General features: G+C 39.3%; 4 protein-coding genes across 5 annotated transcripts in view; all 4 read left to right on the top strand.

Moving 5' to 3' along the window:
- LOC146456620 (ethanolamine-phosphate phospho-lyase-like) overlaps nucleotides 1-27,500 on the top strand; it is a 126,937-nt gene that overhangs the window by 53,033 nt on the left and 46,404 nt on the right. The window lies entirely within an intron of this gene.
- On the top strand, nucleotides 1,073-8,991 carry LOC146456628 (acyl-coenzyme A thioesterase 1-like). 2 transcript variants are annotated; one of them, XR_014858707.1, is made up of 3 exons: nucleotides 1,073-1,728; nucleotides 2,312-3,622; nucleotides 8,915-8,991. XR_014858707.1 is itself a non-coding variant. In XM_085092678.1 (2 exons), exons 1-2 carry the CDS (start codon nucleotides 1,185-1,187, stop codon nucleotides 3,100-3,102), a joined length of 1,335 nt encoding a protein of 444 aa, XP_084948804.1. In that variant the 5' UTR covers nucleotides 1,073-1,184; the 3' UTR covers nucleotides 3,103-4,392. The 2 variants fall into 2 exon arrangements, 1 of the variants encoding a protein (XP_084948804.1); XM_085092678.1 differs by lacking the exon at nucleotides 8,915-8,991 and having other exon boundaries at nucleotides 2,312-4,392.
- Nucleotides 6,334-8,991, top strand: LOC146456627 (acyl-coenzyme A thioesterase 5-like). Its single transcript, XM_085092677.1, has 2 exons — nucleotides 6,334-7,070; nucleotides 7,617-8,991. The coding sequence occupies exons 1-2, from the start codon at nucleotides 6,527-6,529 to the stop codon at nucleotides 8,405-8,407; spliced, it is 1,335 nt and encodes a 444-aa protein (XP_084948803.1). The 5' UTR covers nucleotides 6,334-6,526; the 3' UTR covers nucleotides 8,408-8,991.
- LOC146456626 (peroxisomal succinyl-coenzyme A thioesterase-like) lies at nucleotides 9,829-20,955 on the top strand. The gene is made up of 3 exons (XM_085092676.1): nucleotides 9,829-10,134; nucleotides 12,438-12,782; nucleotides 19,835-20,955. Exons 1-3 carry the CDS (start codon nucleotides 9,846-9,848, stop codon nucleotides 20,620-20,622), a joined length of 1,422 nt encoding a protein of 473 aa, XP_084948802.1. The 5' UTR covers nucleotides 9,829-9,845; the 3' UTR covers nucleotides 20,623-20,955.

Genomic DNA, 27,500 nt, shown 5'->3' with positions numbered 1-27,500 from the left:
TGGTGCAATTTGGGAATAAATCGCACTACCAATCAGATTGCAGGGATCACCAGTGATTTCAAATAGGTGTAATAAAACAGAAAACCAACCAGTTTCCATTCATCAGGAAATAATTTCTAGTAGGAGGCACAGAGTGCTGTAAAAGTCTCGCACTCGATTTCTAGCTAGATCACGGCCTCTCGGTGGTTCCGCGCTCGTATTTTTGAATCGCGACGTCTCTGCCTCGGATTTAAACAAACTGAATAGTCTAAGTCTTGGTCTCAAATTTTAGTTGAGGGTCTCAGCGTCTCGGCGAGTATCAGATTTTACAATTCACCCCTGACATTGAACTACTGATCTGTAGTCACCAAGCAGTCACCATTGTGCCGCCATGTTTCAAAACTATTATCATTGTAATCATGTTGTAATCGCACCAGACGCGCGTCATTTCAAGCAAACACGAGAATGTGTGTTTCATCAGATATCCAAAAACTGAGAAGTAGGTTGAAAAAACGAGGCGCAGCCGAGTTCTTTTAAATGACTTCGAGGTGTTTGGATATCTGATAAAACACACTTTCGAGTGTTTGATATGGCTTCTCAAATGATCAATAATTCTTGGAGAAATTCAAGGCTAAAGTTGGCAAAATTTTATGGTAATTAGGATCACGTATCCAAACCACAGTCACGATAGTGATTGTCTTTGTTTTCTCTTGATGAATTATTAATGAGTTTGAGAAGTATTTGTAAAAAACCAAAGTCTCCTCTTCCTATACTCTCCTTGAAATAAATTGCCTTACCTCCTCATCCATTTTAATTATCTTTGCCTTCTTTGACTGAGTCCACGGTACGCAAAATGGTTTACGATGGTTCGAAATGGTTTGCGGAAGTCGGAAGTCGGAAGTCGTCAGAAGTCCGAAGTCCGAAGTCCGAAGACGGAAGTCGGAAGTCGGAAGTCGGAAGTCGGAAGTCCCTCCTCGGCTTTCGTACATAACAACTCCTGGAACTATGAACTAATATGTGATAGGTCCCAAGTGAGTGGGGCGACAATGAGGGCGGGGTCACGTGAAGGTTATATGAAGCACATTGCTTCTGATATAAAATCCAACGTTCGGTGCTTCCTTGCTTTGCTCGAGGTAAAAACTCGTTGCCACTGAATTAGCGGAAAATTTTATCACTATTTTTAAACGACAGTTTGGTTCTAAGTTATGGAGCACATCAACCCATTGTCACAGCGTAGGCCGGTCACGCCACGTGTTGCAGAAGTTGAAATCACAGTCAATCCGCGACAGTCCCTGATGGACGAGAAAATCAACATCACTGTGAAAGGACTTTTAGCCGAACAGTCCGTTACTTTTAAAGTCAATCTAACCGGGGATTCGAACGAGAGGTTTGAATCTTACGGACAATTTACAGCAGATGAAGAGGGGACGGTATCGGTAGCAGAACATTACTGTCACGCGGGGACATACACGGGAATTGATGCCATGGGTTTGCTATGGAGTATGCAGCTTGTGCCTGGGCAGAGAAAGGGCCAGAGACTGAGCAAGAAGGATGCCACCAAACCTTACTACATTCACCTGCAGATATTTGACGGCCATACTGATGATTTCTGCAATACGGAAGCGAAGCCATTGGCTAGTACGACATTCAAGAAGTGGTATATGGCACCTGGGGTACGGAGAATTCCTGTTAGGGACGGGAGGTTGCGTGGCACTTTGTTTATCCCTCTCGGTAGAGGGCCGTTTCCAGGTATGAGCGCCAATTGATATAATGTTGTTGTTCGGCAGTCCCATCTTTGCTGGGGAGGAGGTAGCCCCTATACTAAGCATATAGCCATGAAAGGGTATTTACTCGTGATTTTGATCGAGTGTCAGTCCTGTCTGAAACTGGGTCATCGTGTGTTTTTTTGCCATTTTTGCCATTGGGTATGGTTTTGCCTCTGGTCTGTAAATGGATATCGTTTTTAAGCCGAAAGAATAAATAAACTCAATTCGGTTTACTGCTATATTCAGGTGAAAAATTCATTGCTATCAATTAGTATTGTGTTGCGATAAAGCGCTTTTCAATTGCAACTGAGGCGAGTATCTGGCATCAAAAGTTTTCTCCAAATGGCGGCTGCTTTCACATTCTGTCCCTCAAACCCATGTTTTGTTAGCTAGGATGACAATAACGATGATATGATGATGATGACATGTCTTGGTTCAAATTGGTAAAAGTATATTTTTATTTCCCAGAGTCAGTTATTTTTTAATGTTTATTTATAAAAAGCATTAGTCATCTGTACAAAAATGCCTTTTCTTGATATATTTTTATGTCATCTCCCTCTTCTCAGGTATCATAGATTTGTTTGGAACAGCTGGCGGTTTAATCGAGTTTAAAGCTTCTCTCCTGGCATCTCGTGGGTTTGCGACCTTAGCTCTTGCCTACTTTGCGCATGAAGACTTACCAAAGGTGCTCACCGAAGTAGACTTGGAATACTTTCTCGAGGCTTGTGATTGGATGCTTGGACATCGTGACGTCATGCCACGTGGTTTGGGATTGATGGGTGTCTCCAAAGGTTCCGAGCTGGTTCTCACAATAGCAGCTCATAGGAAAGACATCAGAGCAGTGGTGGCCATTTCTCCTGCGCATGCTATCGTGGGAATACCGCTGAATTATCAAGGAGAGCCGTTAGACTTTGTCAAGTTTGAGCCGGATTTTGTCAAGGTCTCAAAAAATGGGGCATTGATTTTTACGGAGACATATCCCCCGGATGTGACGGATGCCCCTGGGCGTACTGCTGCTATTCAAGTAGAGAACATCCAGGGGGATATATTGTTAATATGCGGGGCTGATGATAAATGTTGGATGGCCCAGAAAATGGCGGGGAAAATTGTTTCCAGGTTGAGGGAACACGGAAAGGAATCTCGCTGTACGGTGCGTTGTTATCCCGGAACAGGGCATTTGATCGAGCCCCCGTATGCCCCACCGTGTCTCAGCTCCTATCATAAGTCCTACAGAATGTTGGTGGAATGGGGCGGAGAGCCAAGGGAGCACGCATGCGCGGAAGAGGATTCCTGGAAGGAGATTTTGAACTTTTTCTCGACAAAATTGTCATTCGCAAATCAAAAGAGTCGTTTGTAGACTACTTAGAGCTTTCACATATTCGTAAGGCACAGTCGAGGTGTAATGAAGAGAAAGTACGTGCAGCATGAAGTATGCTTTCTGAAGTTCTTACAAGGCTACTTTAAGTTTATGCTACTACTGCTTCATTCCTCGTAACTTCCCAAATTGACCCGAAACCCCAGTTATTAGCTTGTTTTCGTCCGCGGGAGAATTTTTTTTTTATCGTCACTCAAATTTTTTTGGTAAAGAATTCTGATGAAATCTATCTTACAAAACTTTAGTTTGATTAGGACGGGGCCAGGGTAGTAAAGTGGTCCAAAGCTTAATGCGCGTCACAAGTGTCTCCAAAAATTCAATTAAGGCTTAGCATGCGCTCAAAGATAAAGATTCAAGTTGTTGTCGTTATTAATGTTGCTCAGATGTCCCGAGGCTTAATAATCGAAAGTTCGCTCCAAAGTTGTCAAATCCAGTAAGTACACCCAGCACAAAAATCGTTCTATTTAGTATAGAAGTTCCTTTTTTGTCTACAATACTAAAGGTCCTGCTTTCGTTTTGACAGTCAGGTGTGTTTAAAATAATTAAAAGCCTTAATTACAATAAACGCGATAAAATAACTTTTAACCGAGTCTTTGAAACGGGCTCTGCTCTTACAAACTGTCCCCGCTACAACATAGAAATTAACCAATAAGAACGCGCGTTATTCATTATCCCATGAGCCTTCGGTAGCTATCGTCTTCGCCCCCTGATTGTTGTAATGGCATTTGTTAGCTTAAGGCGTATAACATCTTACGTAGGATGACAGTACCTTATAGCCTGCTTAGGCGTCTTAAAAGTTTCCACTGCACCCAAAAACGTCTTAAAATAAGGACCCCCTCGACTTAGGTTAATGTAATTAAAATTGCTCTTTCTTAAAGTAAGATGCCTCAATGTTGATTAAGATAAGCGCCTCTCAAATGAAGACGATTTAAATTAAAGACAATGTTTAAGACGACTTTTTGTCTTATATATAACTTAGACTCTAACAGTCTTCATTTAAGATCTCCTGTGTTAATATAAGATGATTTCCGTCTTATGGTGTTGCATATAAGACGGAAAAAGTAAGGGAAAATCTTAGTTTAAGATTTTAGTTTTTACGGAGTATATTAATAAACTATAGTTAAATTTCTAGCAAATATAGGCTTTGGGTTCGAGGATATTCTTCTAACTGATTTGAAGATTATTCCACTGTCAACAAACAGCTGAACAAACGGGAGCACGGAGAGAAATCAAAATAAAATTCACAGCTACAAGCTGCTACGGGTTGCAACAGCGCACTGTGAATTCGCGCCTATACGCCAAACGGCAGAAATGACCACGTGACCATGTTGATCCTTCGTTTGCCGCCCGGGGGGGGGGGGGGGGGTGGGGGGTACTCCTCGGAATTCTTGGTGGAGGTGTGCCGCCCGGGTCTTCAAATCCCGACCCTATTTCAGACCTAAACATGCCATTTTCCACACCCGTTTTCAGACCTGACCCCTAAAATTCACACCCGTTTTCAGTGCATCAGTGCCGAACGAAAGTTGACGCAAGGAGTAAAAGTAAGCTGGAATGACATAGTTTATCTATTTCTTTTTCTCACTATCAGTTAGTCGTTCCAGTTACGTCCTGAGAAGAAAACTATGTTTGTAAGCTTTCGTAAATGTTCCCCGCCCCAAAAACCCGACCCGATTTCAGACCGTAATTGTCAAAATCTATACCCGTTTTCAGACCAAAACGGCTCAAAAACCATACCCTTTGGGGCGGCACATACCTATATACCTTATATAGGGGAGTACCCCCCCCCCCCCAAGGGTTTGCCGCTCGCTGTGTTCAGCCAGTTCTCAGTTAAAATTGAGTAGTTTTGTGTTTAGCATGAAAGACCAGAATTATTTTGCACTATTCTCATCAGTGTACTAACTATGTCACGTTTGTTTTTTGCCGTAAAAAGCGATTTTAAATCTCTCTACGAGAACCTGGGAGGTAGTCGGAAGTAAACTTTTAAGCGTTTGTTTGGAGGACTCTTCTTTTTAATGGCTGTTTCCGTTATTGAAACAGCCATTCTAGAGGCGTCGTTTAGGTACCCCATTTAAGTACGCTTTTGCAACCATTATCAATATTCAATGACCCAAAGATCCGCTTCGAACACTGAAACAATTTGCAGTTCTATGAGTCCAGCCCGCTCAAAGACGGTGATGTGGAATACATCGGAGACTGGCTGGTCGCGTATTGGTCGGACACGTGAAAGAGTGCCGGAACATTAAGGGAGAGTCCCGGGGGGGGGGGTACTCCCCTATATAAGGTATATAGGTATGTGCCGCCCCAAAGGGTATGGTTTTTGAGCCGTTTTGGTCTGAAAACGGGTATAGATTTTGACAATTACGGTCTGAAATCGGGTCGGGTTTTTGGGGCGGGGAACATTTACGAAAGCTTACAAACATATTTTTCTTCTCAGTACGTAACTGGAACGACTAACTGATAGCGAGAAAAAGAAATAGATAAACTATGTCATTCCAGCTTACTTTTACTCCTTGCGTCAACTTCCGTTCGGCACTGATGCATAATTATCAGGTCTGAAAACGGGTATAAATTTTAGAGGTCAGGTCTGAAAACGGGTGTGGAAAATGGCATGTTTAGGTCTGAAATAGGGTCGGGATTTGAAGACCCGGGCGGCACACCCCCACCAAGAAATCCGTGGAGTACTCCCCCCCCCGGGGAGAGTAAAGTCCCGGCAGAGATGAAGAACTCATGACAACGCTGTACAAGTTAAGGCCCGTTAAACGTTAACGTTAAGGCCTGTTTCAAGACTAACGAGGATATTGATGAAGTCATTTTCCGCTTTTACTCGGTTGTTTCCCGGGTTATTTGTGCAAACAGTCGGTGGAAAATGGCGACCGATAGATTGTCTATATAATAATAAGAGAATTACACAGTGGCTTGAAGATATGAATTTTATTTTCTCGTATTAAAAACAATACTGTATTCTACTCACTCGCGAAACCAGGTCCTAAAATATTGTTTTTTGTATCATTTGAAAATAAAATTCATATCTTCGAGCCGCCATGTAATATCCCTTATTTACAAATCATATTTATCCTGATGATAGACGTTTAGTCCGAAAGCTGGGTTTTATATAAATTTTTACCTTTTAGATTTAAATCCTGGTGAAATATTTATCACTGAAATGACATGAAGTTACCCAGAAACTTGACAGTTCCTGGAACTATGACTGAATATGTGATAGGTCCCAAGTGAGTGGGGCGACAATGAGAGATCACGTGGAAGTCATATGAAGAACATTGCTCAATATTCTGATGTAAAATCCAACGTTCGGTGCTTACTTGCTTTGCTCGAGGTAAAAATTCGTCGCCACTGAATTAGCGGAACATTTCCTCACTATCTTTAAACGACAGTTTGGTTCTAAGTTATGGAGCACATCAACCCGTTGTCACAGCCAAGGCCGGTCACGCCACGCGTTGCAGAAGTTGAAATCACAGTCAATCCGCGACAGTCCCTGATGGACGAGAAAATCAACATCACTGTGAAAGGACTCTTAGCCGAACAGTCCGTTACTTTTAAAGTCAATCTAACCGGGGATTCGAACGAGAGGTTTGAATCTTACGGACAATTTACAGCAGATGAAGAGGGGACGGTATCGGTAGCGGAACATTACTGTCACGCGGGGACATACACGGGAATTGATGCCATGGGTTTGCTATGGAGTATGCAGCTTGTGCCTGGGCAGAGAAAGGGCCAGAGACTGAGCAAGAAGGATGCCACCAAACCTTACTACATTCACCTGCAGATATTTGACGGCCATACTGATGATTTCCGCAATACGGAAGCGAAGCCATTGGCTAGTACGACATTCGAGAAGTGGTACATGGCACCTGGGGTACGGAGAATTCCTGTTAGGGACGGGAGGTTGCGTGGTACTTTGTTTATCCCTCCCGGTAGAGGGCCGTTTCCAGGTATGAGCGCTAATTGGTATTGTGTTGTTCCTTTGTAGTCCCCTCTCGCGTCTTTGCTGGGGGAGGAGGAAGCCACCGACTATACCGGCTAAGCATATAGCCATGAAAGTGTATTTTTTTCGTGATTCTGGGTCATCGTGTGGTTTTTTTGCCATTTTGCCATTGGGTATGGTTTTACCTCTGGCCTGTAAATGGATATCGTTTTTAAGCCGAAAGAATAAATAAACACAATTATTTACTGCTATATTCAGGTGAAAAATTTATTCCTATCAATTATTGTGATGCGATAAAGCGCTTTTCAATTGCAACTGAGGCGAGTATCTGGCATCAAAAGTTTTCTCCAAATGGCGGCTGCTTTCACATTCTGTCCCTCAAACCCATCTTTTGTTAGCCAGGATGACAATAACGATGATATGACGATGATGATATGCGTTGGTTTAAATTGGTAAAAGTATATTTTATTTCCCAGAATCAGTTTTTTTTTTTAGTCATCTGTACAAAAATGCCTTTTATTGATATATTTTCATGTCATCTCCCTCTTCTCAGGTATCATAGATTTGTTTGGTACAGCTGGCGGTTTAATCGAGTTTAAAGCTTCTCTCCTGGCATCTCGTGGGTTTGCGACCTTAGCTCTTGCCTACTTTGCGCATGAAGACTTACCCAAGGTGCTCACCGAAGTAGACTTGGAATACTTTCTCGAGGCTTGTGATTGGATGCTGGGACACCGTGACGTCATGCCACGTGGTTTGGGATTGATGGGTGTTTCCAAAGGTTCCGAACTGGCCCTTACAATAGCAGCCCATAGAAAAGACATCAGAGCAGTGGTGGCCATTTCTCCTGCGCATGCTATCGTGGCAATACCACTGAATTATCAAGGAAGGCCTTTAGACTTTGTCAAGTTTGAGCCAGATTTTGTCAAGGTCTCAAAAAATGGGGCGTTGATTTTTAAGGAGACATATCCCCCGGATGTGACGGATGCCCCTGGGCGTACTGCTGCTATACAAGTAGAGAACATCCAGGGGGATATATTGTTAATATGCGGGGCTGATGATAAAAGTTGGATGGCCCAGAAAATGGCGGAGAAAATTGTTTCCAGGTTAAGGGAACACGGAAAGGAATCTCGCTGTACGGTCCGTTGTTATCCCGGAACAGGGCATTTGATCGAGCCCCCGTATGCCCCACCGTGTCTCAGCTCCTATCATAAGTCCTACAGAATGTTGGTGGAATGGGGCGGAGAGCCAAGGGAGCACGCATGCGCGCAAGAGGATTCCTGGAAGCAGATTTTGAACTTTTTCTCGACAAAATTGTCATTCGCAAATCAAAAGAGTCGTTTGTAGACTACTTAGAGCTTTTGTTTCACATATTCGTGAGGTACAGTCGAGGTGTAATGAAGAGAATGAACGCGTAGCATGAAGTATGCTTTCTGAAGTTCTTACAAAGTTACTTTAATGCTTCATTACTCGTAACTTTCCAAATTGACCCGGAATCCCAGTTATTAGCTTATCTTCGTGAGCGGGAGAACTTTTTTTGTATTATCACATTTTAAAATTTTTTTGGTAAAGAATTCTGAGGAAATCTATCTTACAAAACTTTAGTTTGATTAGGACGGGGCCAGGGTAGTAGGTGGTCCAAAGCTTGCGCGTCACAAGTGTCTCCAAAAATTCAATTGAGGCTTAACATGCGCTCAAACTGAGATAAAGATTGTTGTTGTCAATGCTGCTCAAACGTCCTGAGGCTGAATAATCGAAAGTTTGCTTCAAAGCCGACAAATCCAGTAAGTACACCCAGCACAAAAATCGTTCTATTTAGTATAGAAGTTCCTTTTTTTGTCTGCGACTCTAAAGGTCCTGTTTTCGTTTTTGACTGTCAGGTGTGTTCAAAATAAAGCTTCACTTTAATTACAATAGACGCGATAAAACGATTTTTTAACCGAGTCTGTGAAAAAGCATTCTGTGTTTTATCGTGCGGCTCTGCTCTTACAAACTGTCCCCGCTAACCAATAATAACACGTCAGTCATTATCCCATGAGCCTTCGGTAGCTATCGTCTTCGCAATATGCGCTATGTCCCCTTATGTGTCCCGAGATTTTTTCGTCATTTATAAATTTAATGTCGAGGTTACAAAACTTTTAGTTCAATTACGAAATAAAAAGTCAATCAACACGTTTCGACTCAAAACTCGTTTTGCTGATCCATTTACTGACCTGGCCCAGGTTGTTTGAAGAGCGGATAACTCTATCCAATGATCCAGCGGATAAAATGCACTCTAACCGATACATTTTATCAGATTTTATCCACTGGATAAAGTTATCCGCTGGATTATCAGCTGGATAAAGTTTTCCGCTCTGAACAACCGGGGCCTGTTTTTGACGTTTAGTGAAAATATTGTGACTGGATATCGTCACAGAAGTAAGTGACAAATGTTTTAAGTTTCATATCTTTTCAGTCATTTTTTATGAACCGCTCGTCTATACTTGATTTCACTACGGAAACAGGTGTTGTCACATATTCCATTACGGATTGAAAAAAAAAATTACAACTAGTCCAGTCAAGAGCCAGATCAAGGGCTCTACCCATCAACCTTTTTTCCTGGACTATTTTTTAAACAAATCTTGACCAATATTTTAACGTTTCTTTGATACAAAATATTTCTTGGCCATTTGAACCTCCCCTCCCCTCCCCTCCTCTCCCCTTCCCTCCCCCACTCCCCCGAGCGGTCGCGTCAAACTCGTGTCGCGCGGTGGCTGCTATTTATAACCAACTTGTTATTAGAATTATGACAATTATGACATTTTCTTCGCGGGCAAGGTTGGCTTGTTTATCGTTTATTCAATCTTCTTTTTCTGTCAGTCGATCGATACCCTACGAGAAGAACATTTATCGCTGGGCATCAGGCATGGCGGCAAACATCTCTGTGATTCCGCGGTCTTCACTGATGGATCGCAAGGTGAAGATCTGTATATCCGGACTTGAAGCAGGCCAGCCTGTCACTTTGCATGCTACAGTAGTAGGTGATGCTAAAGAAGTATTTGAATCTCACGCTCATTATATCGCCAACAAAGAAGGTAAGCTTATTAAAATATAGCCTTGGGCAACGATTCCATATACCCGTAACGTGCTCGAGACACTCGAGGACGCCGTGCATGACTGAGAAACAAAGCTAGGACTCCTTTCATACCATGTAGCATGAAATGTTTTTGTAGTTGGTTTTTGATTTTTGCGAATTTCTTCATGGTGTTTTCTGCAAAGCTTCACTCCACTTGTCCTCTCGTAGTGGGAATGAACAGGGCCGAGCCATGATGCGAGCCAAAAATGAAGAACAATTCATGTTGTCGTTGATAGTACTGGCAAAGAAAACGCTGTTCAACGCTGATAGTTCTAAACTTCTGCGTAAAAGAAAATTGAATGAAAAAGAAAGCGCCAAAAAGATCACCATCGTCGCGCAATCGGTGCCTCCTTATTTTCAGTTCTGTATTTTTGCACAGTTTATGACAGATCTTAGTGTGGGCTACCGGAATCAAGAAAGAAAATTGGGGGTAGCAGGGCATTTTTTAGAGATAATTATACAACATTAGCAGCAATTTTTCTAAAAAAGCAGTAAAATACAAAGCAAGGATAGGAGCATTCGGATTTCCTTTTTCCAAATATGCCTGTGTCACTCACTGAAAAAACACATCATTCTCATTCATTCACCAGGCTTGAAATATTCCATCACATCATTTCTCAATGTATTGTGTTTTTTCCCGAATAATTTGAAGGTTTATTATCCCTTAAAAATGCATGCATGGTTACCCCCAATTTTCTTTTTGGATACCAAGGGCACTTGCTAAGTTGTGTTTTCCCTGCATAGTTTAAACCACACAAAAATATTGTTGTATGAGTAGGCACCACCCACAGGAAACCCAAGTATCTTGAGATGCGCAGAATGTATGCACAGTAACAAAAGTAGGCCTATTGATTGGCAGCAAGTATTAAGAGAATTAGATTTATGCAATATATAACTTTTTACAAAAACTGTCAAAATTTCTGCTTGGTGATTGGCTTGTAGCTATTGTCTATAAAAGTGCAGACAATAAAAATGATGTCAGATTTAACATGCACACTTCCTCAATGGAAAATAAAGCCAATAAGTTATTCTGCTCATACTTTTCCATGCTCTTGTAAAAATCAAATCAGTGGCAGTTTTCGATGGCCTGTACTCTTAGAACCTAAAATGATGCCATTGCGGCCTGTGGTTTCACTTGAGTTTTGAACATTTTATGTTATTCTGTGGTCTATAAGGGTACAGACCATAGCAAATTGCCGTCAATTTGCAACAGGAAGCAAAGAAGTAATAAAATGTAAGAAATAAGAACCTTAGCTCCTGTAGCAGAGCCCAGCAGCCTGCAAGTTGCATAACTAGTAATAACCATAGATTAGTAAAGTGCGTTTGATCTCGAGGTCCTCGCATGAAATGGAGGCAAGTGGTCAGCCAGTCAAACTTCACTTAGCCAGCTGGATTCAAGGCTCTTGCATGAAATTAAGGCGAGTGGTCAGCCAGTCCAAGATGGCGCCCAAACCCTGAAATCACACAGCACCCAGAAAGAAGCCACACAAATAGTATGCATTCTCCTAAAATGAACCACAATTAATTTAAGTTACAAACTCAGTTGGCCAAATCTGTCAAATCTCTCTGATGGGAATATTTCTGCACAGCCCCACACATTATACATGCACCAGTGTCATATACTAACCCTTTTCCAGAAGTGGCGAGTGTGAAAATATTATAGAGTTTAATATAATTTATAATATAATAATATATATATATATAATATATATATATTTTATTTATAAATTTAAGATAGAAAATGTAACACAGTTACTCGAGTTTCACGCACAAAGCAATCATCAGATATTTTATTTATATATGTATGGGTCCATGTTGAAAAATTAAAATTTAAAAACTTAAAAATTTAAAAACTTAAATCTTTGATTCACTTGGTTATCATGTCTTGCACAGCTTGCATAGCTCACATCACAAGGGTTGTAGTGTGACTAGTATGTACTGACTCACATATTAATATGATTCATTTTAACCCTTTAAGCCCTAACAGTGATCAGCATCAAATTTCTCCTTGTTATATCAATGCCTATTCAACTGCTAGCGAGAATTAAGGATGTTGTCATCCAAGGTGAATTTTCTTGATATTTTAATAACGTCTCCCCAGTGCTTTTATAAGACAAGTATGGGGACAAGATTGGAGAATTTGTTTTTTGATATTAATGGTTAAAGGGAGTTCTGTACTTTGCTGCTTTTCAAACTCTTGAAAATATTTATTCCAACTGATAGTTAATGTTCAAATTTGTTTGCTTTTAATCCATTACAAAGGCGTGGTCGATATTTCACGTGACATTTCTTGCGGTGGATCTTACTGTGGCATTGAACAGATGGGCTTCCTGTGGGGAATGACGCAAACTCCAGGCCAGAGAAAAGGACTGCGACTCATGAAGCGGGATGTCACCAAACCATACATCGTTGAACTGAACTGCTTTGATGGTCATTTGAAACCTGGCGAAGGTTTTGTGAATAGTTTAGCGCAACACACTTTGCAGCCAATAGCAAGTGCAGCGTTAGAGAAGTGGTATATTGGTGAAGGAGTTCAGAGAATTCCTGTTAGGGAGGGGAGGATACGAGGAACTTGGTTCATCCCTCCAGGAAATGGGCCATTTCCAGGTAAGATTTTGACTGATGGTCTGATCGATGTAATGCAAATTATATTATTTTCTCTGCAACCATAGAAATTATCGCCACCACCACTGTCATCATCACGATTTGTTAAATTTGCTGTTGTCTCATGTTTTCAAGTCTTACTCCTTCAAACTGTGTTCCTGATGAATTGAAGCCAGGGAAATAACACATTTGGGAGGAAAAGATTGCTTTTTTGTGCAGCCATCAGACCATGTACAGCTGTACTTAAATGAAAACTTACATGGGAAGCAAGTTTCAAGCTTTGAACTAGTTTTCCTGAAATTTAACCATGCAACTGAAACAGAGCACTAATGGGGTTGTATATCATTTAACTACACGTACAATGTGATTTTTACCTTAGCACAATAAACAGTCTGTACATTGCATTGAAAATCAAGTTTTCCACAGACAAACTGAGTGATGTTTTTTGATCATTGATATGCCACGGGTTTTAAGTAATTTTCTTTTGTATTTTCTAGCATGGGAAATATGGGATGAGGAGGTTATTAGTGGGGAAGAGGGGTACAGGGGAGTACAATAGGTATCCCTGGTGAAAAACCTCACAGGATCCTCAAGGATCTTTGAAGATCTTCAAAGACCTGCTAAAGATCCTCAAAGATAAAGATCCTCAAAGGATCCTTACAGGATCTTTAAGGATCCTCCAAAGATCTTTAAAGATCCTGTATCTGCAAGATCTTGAACAATGTCTACAAAGATCCTCAGGGAATTGACAAGGATCTTGCAAGGATCTTACAAAGATCCTTGTAAAGATTCCTGCAAAGATCTTTGCAAGGATCCTTGAAGATCCTCAAGGATTAAATGAAGATCTTTAAAGAATCCTTAAAAGATCCTTGTAAAGATCTTGCAAGGATCTTTGCCAGGATCCTTGAGGATTTAATGAGGATCTTTGAAGAATCTTAAAAAGATCCTTGTAAAGATCTTGCAAGGATCTTTGCCAGGATCCTTGAGGATTTAATAAGGATCTTTGAAGAATCTTAAAAAGATCCTTGTGAAGATCTTGCAAAGATCTTTGCCAAGATCCTTGAGGATTTAATGAGGATCTTTGAAGAATCTTGAAAAGATCCTTGTGAAGATCTTGCAAAGATCTTTGCCAGGATCCTCAAGGATTTAATGAGGATCTTTGAAGAATCTTAGAAAGATCTTTGCTAGGATCCTCAAAGATTTAACGAGGATCTTTAAAAAATCTTAAAGGATTGTTGCCATTATTTTTTCAGGATCCTCAAGAATTTAATGAGGATCTTTGAAGAATCTTTAAAGCATCTTTCAAAGATCTTTCCCATGATCCACCAGGATCCTCAATAATTTTTAAACTGGATGTTTTTGTTTTTTTTTTTTGGCTGAGACTTGCTACCAGGATCCTCAATAATTTTTAAATTGGATGTTGGTTAAAGATCTTATTATAAATAGATCCCTGTAAGTATTTGAAACAGCAGCAAGTCTCAGCCAAAAAAAATAGTAACACATTGTTAAGGGCTCAATAATAATAATATTTATTTAACACCATGTTACCGTGCAAAAGACAAAACTTGCAAAAACCGAACACAAAAGTCAATGAGATGGTATACATTAAGATGATTGCACTTTACAAGTCGAGCTTTTAGTCAGCTGATTGATCAAATTATATTAATAAGCTGAAGATTAACTACAGAACTGAGTGTAGTTAATGACGGAGACAAAGATGAATTGAAAACTGATAAAAGAAGTCATATTCAATTTCATAAAGAGCTAGTATGAATATTGATACAAATCCTACATAAGAATCTCATAGTGCATTTCAGAGTTACATGACTGTTTCACTGGTGGTCTGACATACATGTAAATTGCACAATCACTCTTAATTAAGCCCATCAATTTCCTAACCAATGAAATTGTCTCATTGTTTTTTTTTTTTTTAATTGCATTGAGCACACTTGGTACTGACATGAAAGCTACCAAATTAAGATTTCAGATGTTAACCCAAAGGTAACCTGTGAAGAGTTTTAAAGTTAACCTTGAGTTCCACACAGTCTGGAAAGATTAATCTGTTACCAACACATGGTACATGTATATTGAATCTAAATCATTCAATTTTTGGTTGAAAATACTATAAAGCCACTGATCAGGGCTGTCATTAAGTTGTTAACATGTGGCATTAAGCTTCTCACCCGTAACAATCTTGTTAATTTCTGAGTAAAATGACCCTTCAACCATCAAGATCAGCTGTAACATCAAGGTTCTTTCAAGGGAATCCACGCCTAATAGGTGTTATGGGATAGGGCCCTTAATGACAGCCCTGACTGATTAAGTACCAATTTCATCAATTATTACAGTTACCCTTCCCATGGAACACATGTTAATTTAATCATGTTGGTGGTGCTTTAACACAGGACTAACATGACAAAGATGCATGGCATCCATAGGAAAATAATTACTTTTCTATAAAAAAAGAAATTTTTTTCAAGTAAATTGAAAATAAGATCTTAAACAGATTTTGATAAGGTCTTGCCTATTTCTTAATGTTTTCTTAATAAGATCTTAATCAAAATTTGTACCATGATCTTACAACCATTCTGATTAAGATCTTATCACCTTACAATTATCTTGGTAAGATCTTAGCATAAATTAAGAAATAACAGTTCTATAAAACAGTTCTTATGAAGATCTTGAAAAACAAAAACAAAAATTTCTTCTTTGGTTCAATTCTTTATTAAGATCTCATAATATCTTACAAGAATCTTGACAGGATCTAAGAATAAATAAACATGCCAGCAATACTCTCACACTGACTGTGATTATCTCTTTACTTGTATTGTTATTAACAATAAAATTTAGTTGTTTGTTGTGACATCTTGTACATCTCAATACTGTTTTCTTTAGTGTTCTAAGTTGATACATGCTATGTACACATGTGTGTTTCTAAACAAAGGCTTAAAAGATATGACTGTTAAGACTTACAGTTTGCAGTTTACAGACTGTATTTCAGTGATGCCAACTCTCCCGCTTTTGGCGGGAGACTTACGCTTTTTTGCCTCATCTCCCGCTCTCCCGCTTTGGTACATAAATCTCCCGCTTTTTACGTCTACTATAAATACTGAATACTTAGTGAAAGATTGAACGCTGATTACGGCGTTTTTGTTTTCGTTGAACCATAAAGAAATGTTGAAATTACGGTGGAACGGTGAAGTCCCCCGGCCCCCCCCCCCCCCCCCCCACTGAAGGCTTAAATATAGCCGTAATTCCACAGCCCTCGGAGGCTCTTCGATGTTGCTGACACGGTTCTGCTGGCTGCCCCTGAAGATTTCTGGACGTCTCCCGATTTTTGAACTCCGTGGGTTGGCATGTATGGTATTTGCATAAAAAAAACTAAATGCACGGTCCTACACTGAAACTACTCACTTGCGAATTGAAAACACTATTACTTACAAACCTTCTTTGATGAATCTCAACTCCATTTAATGCCAAAGAGAACAAAAATGCTTTGAATCATAATTCCTTCGACTTTCATGCACAATGCTCGCTTTTAAAATGAGCAAGAAAACGTGGAAAAACGTGGAATCACAGCAACACCGGCAGCCATCTTGGATTTCATTCAGTCTGGGAAGACTGGGCACCATTTTGGTCAGCAGTTATGCCACTGCAGGCTCGGAGAAAGACCGTTTCAAGTTAGATTTTAGGCGGGTTTCAAGTATACAGCACACATTTCCTCTGGATTTTGCCTCTGTTAAGCTAAAAAAATGATGGCTTCAAGTAGCAAACTGTGGACAACCACTTTTTAGAAAGAGGTAAGTTTCGACACCAATTATTTTGAGAAAGACTGCATGAAAATGTGTCCATTCGAATTACACACAACGTGTATGCATATGTGCTTCTTGAAGATTGTTGAGGTGGTCATTCCCTATTTAGTTTTTGTATGAAGCGTTTGCAAACGTTTTAACGGAGTAATTTGTAGCCAGGTTAATATCATGACAGAGTTGGTATAAGCTGAAGACTTAAGTGATCGATCTTGATTTGGCGTGAAGATCAGTTTATGATCTTCGTGTATGAAGTGTATGACTCATTTAAGCTTACTTAGATTAGGAACTAACAAGATTGCTATGGATGAGAAGCTCACTGCAACGTAGACAACGCAGACGAACTGATTTAAAGTGCTCAATTTTTCTGTTTTACGGTAGATTTTCAACCCCTGTCTCCATTTTGTTGTCAAGGTTGAGACTCAAGACTGCAGCTTCAGAGTCAAGTCACCAAATCCTGCTCAATAGTCACTTATAATTATGACCGTTGGAGTCTATTTTAAATGATTTAATTTTGTTGTGAATCGTGACTTCTGCTACTTCTACACGGCAACAATAATACTAAATAAAAGTTTGTAACTTGCATAATGGCACTATTTGATCAGTACTTGATTTTATAATAACAGCAAACAATATGAAGAGAACACTAAGTAACAATCCTTTTGATCAATGCAATCATTTTTTCTTATAATAGGCTTTTATGAACTTGTCAAAGCTGCATTAAGAATGGTAATATTTAACACATTGTAAATGGTTCAGCCTACACTCTGGAGTTTGTAAGCATAAAAGAAATGTAAATGGGCAATTGGCTTAGAGAAACTCTCACAAAATAAACTGAAAAGTGGCATTCATGTGTCACTTTAAAGCTGTTTAAGAGACAGTGATCTTAATTTTCAGTTAACACAATGATGATGTAATCCTGCTCTTCAATGGGTTGTGGCTTAACCCAGCTACATGTACATTGTTTTTAGTTGCTTCACTGAGTATCTCTTGTATATTGGTGCCATTCTTTTCGCTGAAAAGTTGAAAGACTCTGCTCCCAAACAGTATAAATTACTGGCCCACTGGCCTGAGTGGAAAGTCTACAACAACTCTCAATAGCTGTTGAAACGCTGCTCCCCTTTCCTCTGGGTCAATGTTTTTTGAGCAAATTGGCGTGCACGTCGTCGTTGCTTTCATTGTACTTTACTTAGGAGGAGGAGGGAGGGAGACACTTCTAACAAACAGTGTTTCAACATTTTGACGCCAATAGTAAGCTCTTGTCAGCACTTTCTCAGAGGGAAATAGTAGATGGTGACTTGACCAATGGGGGCATACACTAAACCTTAGTTAATAAATAATTATTGTTCTAATTTGTAGCTTTTTTTAGCAAGGAAAATAGCTTAAAAAAAATTATATCTTGTTTTTTGTTTTTGTTTTGTTTTTTTGGTTTTAATTATTTTTCTTTTTTTCTCCACAGGGGCCATACAGGATAATTTCAAGCTTTCATGTTTTCTTGCCTTTAACATGCAACAGAAGTTGTTGGGGGTTTTTTTGGTTGTTATGTTTTTTTATGTTTATTTTTTTTATTTTTATTTATTTGTTTATTTTACACTAACACTAAAGAACATTATTGTACCACTGGAAACCAAGCTCTTATTCATATGTACACTCTGTTAGGTTGCTTCTTTCTTGGAAAAATAATACTGGCAAATAATAAGTGTCAGGATTGTTTAGAAAGGCTTTAAAGCTGCCAGGTTAATTAAGTCAAATAGATTATTATTAGTGCTTCATTAATTGATGCAAATGGAAGAAAAAGTTACGTGTAGATCTTTATCCTAGTCTAGAGAACATTTGTTGGTAAAGGTTTGTTTCTGTCACTCTTTTGCGGATTACAATATTATAATTATAGTGCCGTTGATCTTGTGAGAATGCATCACAAGAACTTGAATACAATTTTATGCCTTGTAAAAAAGCCATGTATGGCATTGTAGATGAAAGTTTCCATGCTAACTTTTGAAAATTGTTGTGATCAATTTATTTCACATGAATAGCCAAGATTTAGCAATAAAAGGTTATCACACTTCTAATTTTTCTTGTTGGTTATGGTTTGACAATGCCTCAGCCTTTGAATTGAAGTGCTAGGAACATATCCACCTCAAGTCAGCTTCTTGGTACAGTGTATTTCAAGCAAGCTGTGATCAAACTCTCAGGAACACATGATTCTAGGTTATTTGAATGAACCATTGTAGGTCATTGCCAGAAATGTCAGGGCAATCCAAAAAAAAAAAAGAAGTATACACTCCAGGTTTTTCCCTATTTTGCAGCTTGCTTGGAAAACAAAATCAAATATCGGCCCTTTTTGGTAAGATCGTGACAATTTCAAGATCTTGGTAAGAAACTTATAAGACCTTGCAAGATCTTGGTAAGAATCTTATATTAAAATCTTTTAAGATTTTGGTAGGAATCTTATAAGATCTTGTAAGATCTATGTAAGAATCTTGTGAGATCTTGTAAGAGCTGGATAAGAATAAGAATCTTTTAATCGTACAAGATTACGAATCTTTTGACAAGATCTTGTAAGGTTCTTGTAAAATTCTTATTTCTTATTAAGAATCTTGATAAGATTATTGAAGGATACTTAATGAGGATCTTTGTAAGATCTTAGGAGGATCTTTGCAAGATCTTGGGAGGATCTGCATGAGGATCTTAATAAAGATCTTCAAGGATCTTTGAAAAGATCCTCAAGGATCCTTCATTTTCTTGCCAAGATCCTCAAGGATCTTTAAGGATCTTCAAAGATCCTCAAGGATCTTTAAGGATCCTCTAAGGATCTTCAAAGATTCTTGAAGATCTTTGAAAGATCTTGGGAGGATCCTCGAAGATCCTTGAGGATCTTTGCAAGATCTTGGGAGGATCCTTAAAGGTTCTTGAGGATCTTTGAAAGATCTTGGGAGGATCCTTAAAGATTCTTGAGGATCTTTGAAAGATCTTTATGGATCTTTGAAGATCCTTAGAGGATCCTTAAAGATCCTTGAGGATCTTTGAAGATCCTTAGAGGATCCTTAAAGATCCTTGAGGATCTTGGCAAGAAAATGAAGGATCCTTGAGGATCTTTTCAAAGATCCTTGAAGATCTTTATTAAGATCCTCATAAAGATCCTCATGCAGATCTTTAAGGATCCTTAAAGATCCTTGAAAGATTTTCACCAGGGATAATAGGTACAGTGTAGGGGATGGTTAATATTTCCTTATTTTTATCTTTCAGGTGTTATAGACCTGTTTGGTACAGCAGGGGGCTTAAATGAACACAAGGCTTCTCTCCTTGCCTCTCATGGTTTTACAGTACTCTCTCTTGCATATTTTAATTTTGATGACCTGCCCACGTTCTTGTCTCACTGTGAGATGGACTACTTTGAGGAAGCTGCAGAGTGGCTTGTGAAACATCCTGCTGTTATTCCTGGAGGAATTGGCGTCATGGGTGTCTCAAAAGGAGCTGAAATAGTGTTAATGATGGCTGTTCTAAGGAAGGATATCATCAGAGCTGTCGTTCCAATCTCTACTTCTTACATTGTTTCAACTGTGCCATTCAAGGTTAAAGGAGACTTCACTGGTTCCTACTATGATTTATCTAAATGCAGGACGTCTGAAGATGGGACACTGATTTTCCGTGATTGTGTTCCTGTACATGGCCTGGATAAACTTGAGCCTCCTGTTGTAATCCCAGTGGAGACTATCGAGTGTCCTATGCTAATCATTTGTGGAGAGGATGATGAAAATGTTTCAGCTTTTGAAATGACACAAGAAGTTCTCGCCCGTATGAATTCCCATGGCAAGGGTGGCTTGTGTACGGTTTTAAGTTATCCTGGTACAGGGCATCTCATTGAACCTCCTTATGCACCTCACTGTTATGCATCGTACCACAAGACATTTCAGGCAAACTTTGTTTGGGGAGGAAATGCAAAAGATCATTCAAGAGCCCAAGAGGTTTCATGGCGAAAAATCATTGAATTCTTTAGGAAGAATCTTGGTAAAAAACTCAACAGTCATCTTTAGAAGAATATTTTGGAAATATGATCACAGAACTCTCAAAATGGATGTACAGAAGTCAGTGACTGTCAGAACATGGTATCAGTACAAGTGTTTTAGATCTAAGCTACCAGCGACTATTGGGGGTTTTGAAATACAAGTAATAAGTTATAGTAAAATACACAATTAATATAATCTGACAAATTCAATGTTATTTATAAGTGTTATAATGAAGTCAATGAATACTAGAGAATTTACTGTCAGATAATTGTCAATAAAATTTGTGCAAAGATCAGTTCGTCAGTCAACCAATGAATCAGATATTATCTACAAATAAAACACAAGAGAAAGCCTTCAGAATTTGGATTTAATTGTGATACATTCCAGCCTCTCAAACATCTTCCCAATAATTGCAATAAACCCTCCCAACAAAGCCCATGGACTGTTCTGATTAGCAGGTTTAAGCTGTTACAGCTTAGCATTTCAAACTGTCTCCAACCAAGTTTTAGTATCTCCAATGCCTTAGTCTCCCCCCCGCCCCCACCACCCCCCATGGACCTGCTAGATTCAGAAAAGTTTCTGTAAGGTCATGTAGCAGATAAACTCGTTCTAGGCTGTTGATATATTGTGGCTATATATCCAATCAGATGTTACTGTCTGATAACTGCGGTCCAATTTTGCACCATGTGACATGTTTCATCCAATGAGAGCATGTGTGTCTGTTAGGAGAAGAGACGCTCTTTTGATAATTAATTTACAATCACTGGTGTAAACTTCGATGAATCTTGGGGTGTTACCCATTTTGTCACAAATGAAGGGCAAGTCCATTCAAATGGTTAAGCCAGTTTGCAGAACTGATTATATGCCTGTCCTTTGAATTCTTTAGAAAAAGGTGCATTCCTATTGTAGAGCTTTCTGTGGGAGAGATGGAAATTCAAACCTGCCCTAAATCTGCTCATTTTAAGCATGGAAACATGTTGTTTTAAAGTTTTAAATTCAAATAATAATAACAATAATTATTGGTCTTACATTACTTTAACTGGGAAATTCAAACACAAAAAGCTAAATGAATTCTTTCATTTTGGGTATAAAATCAAGGAACAATACAAATCATTACTGCCTTGCTTCAATTTTGAGGAAAGGTAATGAGCAAGTTCTTTGAATTTAAACCTCAAGTCAAAAAAAGAAGAAATGCGCTTTATTTCACAAGTACATGTTTCCAGGCTGTATTCCAAAACAGCTGATTTGGAGAAAATTGGATTCAGGAAAAACCCTTCATTTATAAAAATGTATATTAAATCTTACACTGAGGCAGTTTCGAAAAATGATGAACGAATTATTTAAGTTTATTATAGCTCAACTAGCTTTGAGCTTGAGCCAACTTACCGTACAACTTTGATGCTATTTTCAAGCGCTCCAGAACGATGTTCTTCTCAGTATATTAAACTATAGTTAAATTTCTAGCAAATATAAGCTTTGGGTTCGAGGATATTCTTCTAACTGATTTGAAGATTATTCCACTGTCAACAAACAGCTGAACAAACGGGAGCATGCTAGCACGGAGAGAAATCAAAATAAAATTCGCAGCTACAAGCTGCTCAGCGCACTGTGAATTCGCGCCTATACGGCAAACGGCAGAAATGACCACGTGACCACGTTGATCCTTCGTTTGCCGCTCGCTGTTTTCAGCCAGTTCTCAGTTAAGGACGGTGCCTACTATTGTTACTGCGCATACGTTCCACGCATCGCGAGATACTCGGATTTCCTATGGGTGGTGCCTAATAATACAGGAATATTTTTGCGCGGTTTACAACTATACGGATAAAGCAGAACTTACCAAATGCTTTTGGTATCTCAAAAGAAAATTGGTGGTAACCATGCATTTTTCAGAGATAATTAAGCAATAGAGGACTTTTCCCGTGTTTACATAGCCTCATCTAAACACGAGGGGGGTTGGGAGAATTCGAGACAGTTATGCTGGATAAAGTTATCCGCTCTGAACAACCGGGGCCTGTTTTTGACGTTTAGTAAAAATATTTTGACTGGATATCGTCACAGAAGTAATTCCAACAGTACCTATTTCCCTCCCCCCCCCCCCCCCCCCCGGCCGGCAAATGCCCCACTGCCGGGACAAAATAGTTGTTCAAATGCCCCGGGGTGGTAGCTCAAACATGTCAAAAATGTTTTATCTTCGTTTCTCGTCTTACTTTCAGTACAATCTAAGCTAATTCAGGCCAAATTAAGTCCTAGCTGGGTCTTGTTTCCCGTAGTTAGTGCAAAAATAGGTCATTCTACAGCTCTAGCGTCCCATACATACATACATACATACATACATACATACATACATACATACATACATACATACATACATACATACATACATACATACATACATACATACATACATACATACATACATACATAGGTAAGGTAAGGTAAGGTAACTTTATTTAGACACGGTAAATCCTTCAGCAAATATGAGATATACATTCAGAGATAAAAGATAACCAAAATCATACCTAACTAAACTAACTAACCTAAACTACTGTTAACCATATACTAAAAGCTGCTTTACAAGGATGCCGTGTTAAAACTCATTCAAAACTGTGGTGACGTAGATTAAATTTAAAATCATGTAAAGATGTTGCTGCACGAAGGTCACTAGATAGGCTGTTCCACAACCCGGCTCCACTGTAAGAGAAACTCTTCTTTAAATAATTGGTGCGGGGCTGCGGAAGAGCCAATTTATTTTCAGTATTCCTTAATCGATATGATGTTACGTCGTTTCGAGAAACAAATCTAGAACTCAGATATTCAGGGGTCATTCCATGTAAAGATTTGTACATCATAATAGCAGCTGATTCCAATCTTTGGTATTTTAGTTTACGCCAACCCAGTGCCCGGAACAATTCATCGATGTTAGAGTCATAATTGGCACACATTAAAATACGGGCTGCACGATTTTGGAGCTTCTGAAGCTTTTCAGAGAGACCACTGCCACAGTTGCCCCAACCAACACTACAGTAATTAAAATGTGGTTGAACTAGGGCGTCATATACATTAATTAATATGTTAAAAGGTATAAGGTGTATTATTCGCTTAATTGCGCCCAAAGCAGAAGCAATCTTTTTACAAATGGGAGTTCTGTATATGACATTCCCAGTTCATGTTTTGGTCGAAATGCACACCAAGAGATTTCGTGGATGACACCTGCTCCATTGGATGGTCATTTATACTGAAAGAAGGAATTTCAGGAAATGTTGATAACTTCTGTCTCGACGCAACTAACATGAATTCAGTTTTTGTTAAATTCAAGGTCAGTTTATTGGCAGATAGCCATGTATACAACCTGTTTAAATCATAGTTAAGGCAGTCATCGATATGTTTTAAATCTGCGCTAGCGAAGGTGAGGCTGGTGTCATCTGCATACATTCTAGGTTGTGAAAAATACAGACAATTAGGCAGGTCATTAATACATAATAGAAAAAGTAAGGGTCCTAGAATTGTTCCCTGGGGGACACCACATTTGACTAATTTTGGAGTGGACATAAAGGAGTTCATTAGACAAGTTTGAGTGCGATAGCTTAAATATGACGTAAACTATTTGTGACTGAGACCGCGTATTCCATAGAATTGCAATTTTGTTAATAGAATATTGTGGTCGACGGTGTCGAAAGCCTTTTTTAAATCTAGAAAAACAACGGCATTGACGAAACCGCGATCAATATTCATGGCCCAACTATCCGTAGCTTCGAGTAACGCAGTAACCGTAGAGTGTAGAGAACGAAATCCGGATTGATACCGAGAAAGAACACAGTTTTCAGTAAGATAGTGGTATAACTGGTCATACACAACCCGTTCAAATATTTTAGCCACGACTGGGATTTCTGATATTGGTCGATAGTTTGTGGGATCATTGCGTTTTCCAGAATTTTTATACAATGGGGTAACCCTAGCAGACTTCCACTCATCAGGAAAAATACCAGTTAACAGGGATTGGTTAAATATATAAGTGAGAGAATCTGCAATTAAATCTGGGCACTCCCTTAACAATTTAGCTGAAATATTATCTAGTCCTGTAGCCTTAGACTTACAAAGTTTTGAGAGCAGAGAAAAAATATGTGCCGATGATGTTTCCTCAAAGACGAATTCCTTGTCAGTTGCACAAATAAATTCTTCATAGGTGGTATCAACATTCTCAACATGTCGGCTAAGGTTAGGTCCAATTTCAGTAAAGAAAGTGTTTAATAATTCAGCGACGTCTGCTTGACTCTTCGATTTTTGCCCTTGGTATTGTATTTCATTTATGACAGTTTTATTTGATTTGCGAGATGTCAATTCGTTGACCGTTTTCCAGGTTTTACGTTGATCTTTAACGCAACTATTGAAGACAGTTTCATAGTAGGCCTTTTTAGCAGACTTGATTTCCCGATTTACTTGGTTTTTCGTTTTTCGAAACTGGTTCCACGTGGACGGATCTCTGGTTTTAATAGCTTTCCTCTTAAGCCGGTCTCTGAAGTTCATCCGCTTTTTCAGTACGGTAGTAATCCAAGGAGACTTAGAGGGACGTGTGCGTTTAGTCTTCAATGGGGCATGTCTATCGCAAACACTTACAAATAGATCTGTCCATTTTTTCCACATATCATTGGGGTCGTAAAATTCCTTAATATCATCCCACGATTGTGTCAAAATGTCGTTCTGAAATTACTAGAGTTAAAGTGTTTAAATTGCCTATAATTAATTAAATTAATTCCTTTTGAACAAACGGGAATTGAAATTTTACGGCATGCATAGACTAAGCTGTGATCGCTTATCCCAACGTGAGACACCCCAGAACAGATAATATTGTCTTGATGACTAGTAAAAATAAGATCAACTAAGGTGCTTGATGAAGGTGTGATTCGAGTAGGCTCATCAATTAATTGTTTCAGACCATACATTTGGGTAATGCTCAAGAGGGCCCTTGTGTGAATATTATCACTAGATAGTAAATTACAGTTCATGTCACCAATAAGATAATGTTCAACATGTTCAGAATCTAGTTTTCCTAACACAGTATCAAGATGCGGAAAAAGATCAGGAGAAGAGTTTGGCGGTCTGTACCACGAAGTGACCACAAAAGATTTTGAGTTAGGCTTACGAATTTCTATGGATAAGATTTCCAGGAGGTGATCATCCAAATCCTCGCGGACAACGTAATTTATGTCCGAACGAATATAAAAGCAAACACCCCCACCAAATCTACCATTAACAGTCCTGTCACAACGGATCACGTCATAGCCCTCAACTTTTACTTCCTGGTCAGAGATACTACCGTCTAGTCTTGTCTCATTGATAGCCAGCAAATCAATACAATTATAATTTAAAAGAACCCGAAGTTCATCTAAATGTTTCAGTAGACTTATAATATTTAAGCTAGCCATTTTAAACCCGCGGCCCTTAGAGTCTGGATTGCACCGGGAACTAGGTGGCGTTAAGAGAAAATCAGAAGTCGCCCCCACAGATAATGAATGAGAATTAAATCAATGGACGATATGATTAACTAAATTACTTGCTAAAATGGCGATGCCCTTCTTGTTAAGATGGAGCTTCTGATTGTTTACGCATGTTTCATCAATGTTTGGGTGTTTAATAAAACCCCATCCATTTTGGTTACAAAAGGATTTGATGACTTTGTTACAGTCGGTTACCTTTTTACCAAGACACTCCTCGTCATAGCGCTGTGTCAAAGCCGAGATGGTGACTTTGGTGGCTGGAGAGGAAGACGAAATTAGGTTTCCTAAGTCGACAATCTGTTCAGCAACAACACGTGACGAGTGATCCTTAAGGTCATTGGTACCAACATGTGGAGTACAATTTCGCTAGGTTTAAGTTGCAGGGAAGGCTGTAAATAATGCTTCATGTCACCAACTGTAGCACCAGGGAAGCTTCGGACTGTCACACGTCGCTTCGCCGCGCGGCTCAATAGGTCTCTTCGGAGACCTTTAATTATGGAATCGCCAACAATGACAGTTGTATCAGTTGGAGTGTCGGTTTCGGGCTCTCGATCTGCTGTAGCTTTAGTTTCATCTTGATTCGATCCTTTATTCTTCTTTTTCCTCTTTGAATTCACGTTATTGAAGTCAGCAGTTTCAATAGCCTGATTCCCATGCCGGTCTGATAATTCAGTGAGCTTAGCAGACTTGATTGTCGTTGTTTAAAATAGTTATGGTTTCTTGTAGGCTTTTATTCTCAGCAATCAAGTCTACGTTCGGTAGTTCATGCTGAGAATTGTTTGTGGATTCCTTTGATTCCTTTGACAAGAGGCGAAGGGAGGTGAGAAGGCATTTTCTCTTCATTAGCAATACGCATCTCATCTGCATATTGGCGGTTTTTACTTTTTGCAAGATCAAGTTCTCTGGATAAATCGCACAATTTCTTTTCGTAATCATCGATCCTACTGTTGTCAGGCGAAGGATCGCGGGTGAAAGAATTAAATTGGTTCTGTAGCGAGATCACATTAATTTGCAGAGATTCAATTTTCTCAAGCAATTTCGCATTAAGTTCACCGCAATGACAATTATGAATACACCCTTCAATGGTATCCACATTGTTAGTACGAGTTTCGGGCGACATATTACGTTCCTCCTCTTCAGAGTCCTCGGTCAAGGGTTGAAAAACTTGAATTCCCGGTGAGCTTTGGCGGTCGATAGTTACGTTCACTGGACTAAAGTCATTGGTTAGTTCACTACTTTCGGCACTATCTTCACTCTTGTCGTCATAATTACTCGTTTGGGCGGCAGGCACATTCATCACAATGTCCTCTAAAAACTTCCTAATATCACCACGTGCACTTCCCTGTATCTGTAGCGTCTTAGTGGTCAGATAGAAATTAAATGTCGCGCAAGGTAGCTTTAGAACGACAC

The sequence above is a fragment of the Pavona decussata genome, unplaced genomic scaffold (genome assembly GCF_977016875.1).
Source record: "Pavona decussata unplaced genomic scaffold, jaPavDecu1.1 SCAFFOLD_254, whole genome shotgun sequence".
NCBI lineage: Eukaryota > Metazoa > Cnidaria > Anthozoa > Scleractinia > Agariciidae > Pavona > Pavona decussata.
The sequence above is the reverse complement of the archived record's forward strand: the minus strand, read 5'-3'. Positions and strand labels throughout refer to the sequence as shown.

Excerpts from the sequence above, each read along its gene's own strand:
- LOC146456628 (XM_085092678.1), top strand. The coding sequence starts at position 1,185 with ATGGAGCACATCAACCCATTGTCACAGCGTAGGCCGGTCACGCCACGT. Across the intron at positions 1,729-2,311 it reads CGGTAGAGGGCCGTTTCCAG|GTATCATAGATTTGTTTGGA; the intron begins GTATGAGCGCCA and ends CCCTCTTCTCAG.
- LOC146456627 (XM_085092677.1), top strand. The coding sequence starts at position 6,527 with ATGGAGCACATCAACCCGTTGTCACAGCCAAGGCCGGTCACGCCACGC. Across the intron at positions 7,071-7,616 it reads CGGTAGAGGGCCGTTTCCAG|GTATCATAGATTTGTTTGGT; the intron begins GTATGAGCGCTA and ends CCCTCTTCTCAG.
- LOC146456626 (XM_085092676.1), top strand. The coding sequence starts at position 9,846 with ATGACAATTATGACATTTTCTTCGCGGGCAAGGTTGGCTTGTTTATCG. Across the intron at positions 10,135-12,437 it reads TTATATCGCCAACAAAGAAG|GCGTGGTCGATATTTCACGT; the intron begins GTAAGCTTATTA and ends TCCATTACAAAG. Across the intron at positions 12,783-19,834 it reads AGGAAATGGGCCATTTCCAG|GTGTTATAGACCTGTTTGGT; the intron begins GTAAGATTTTGA and ends TTTATCTTTCAG.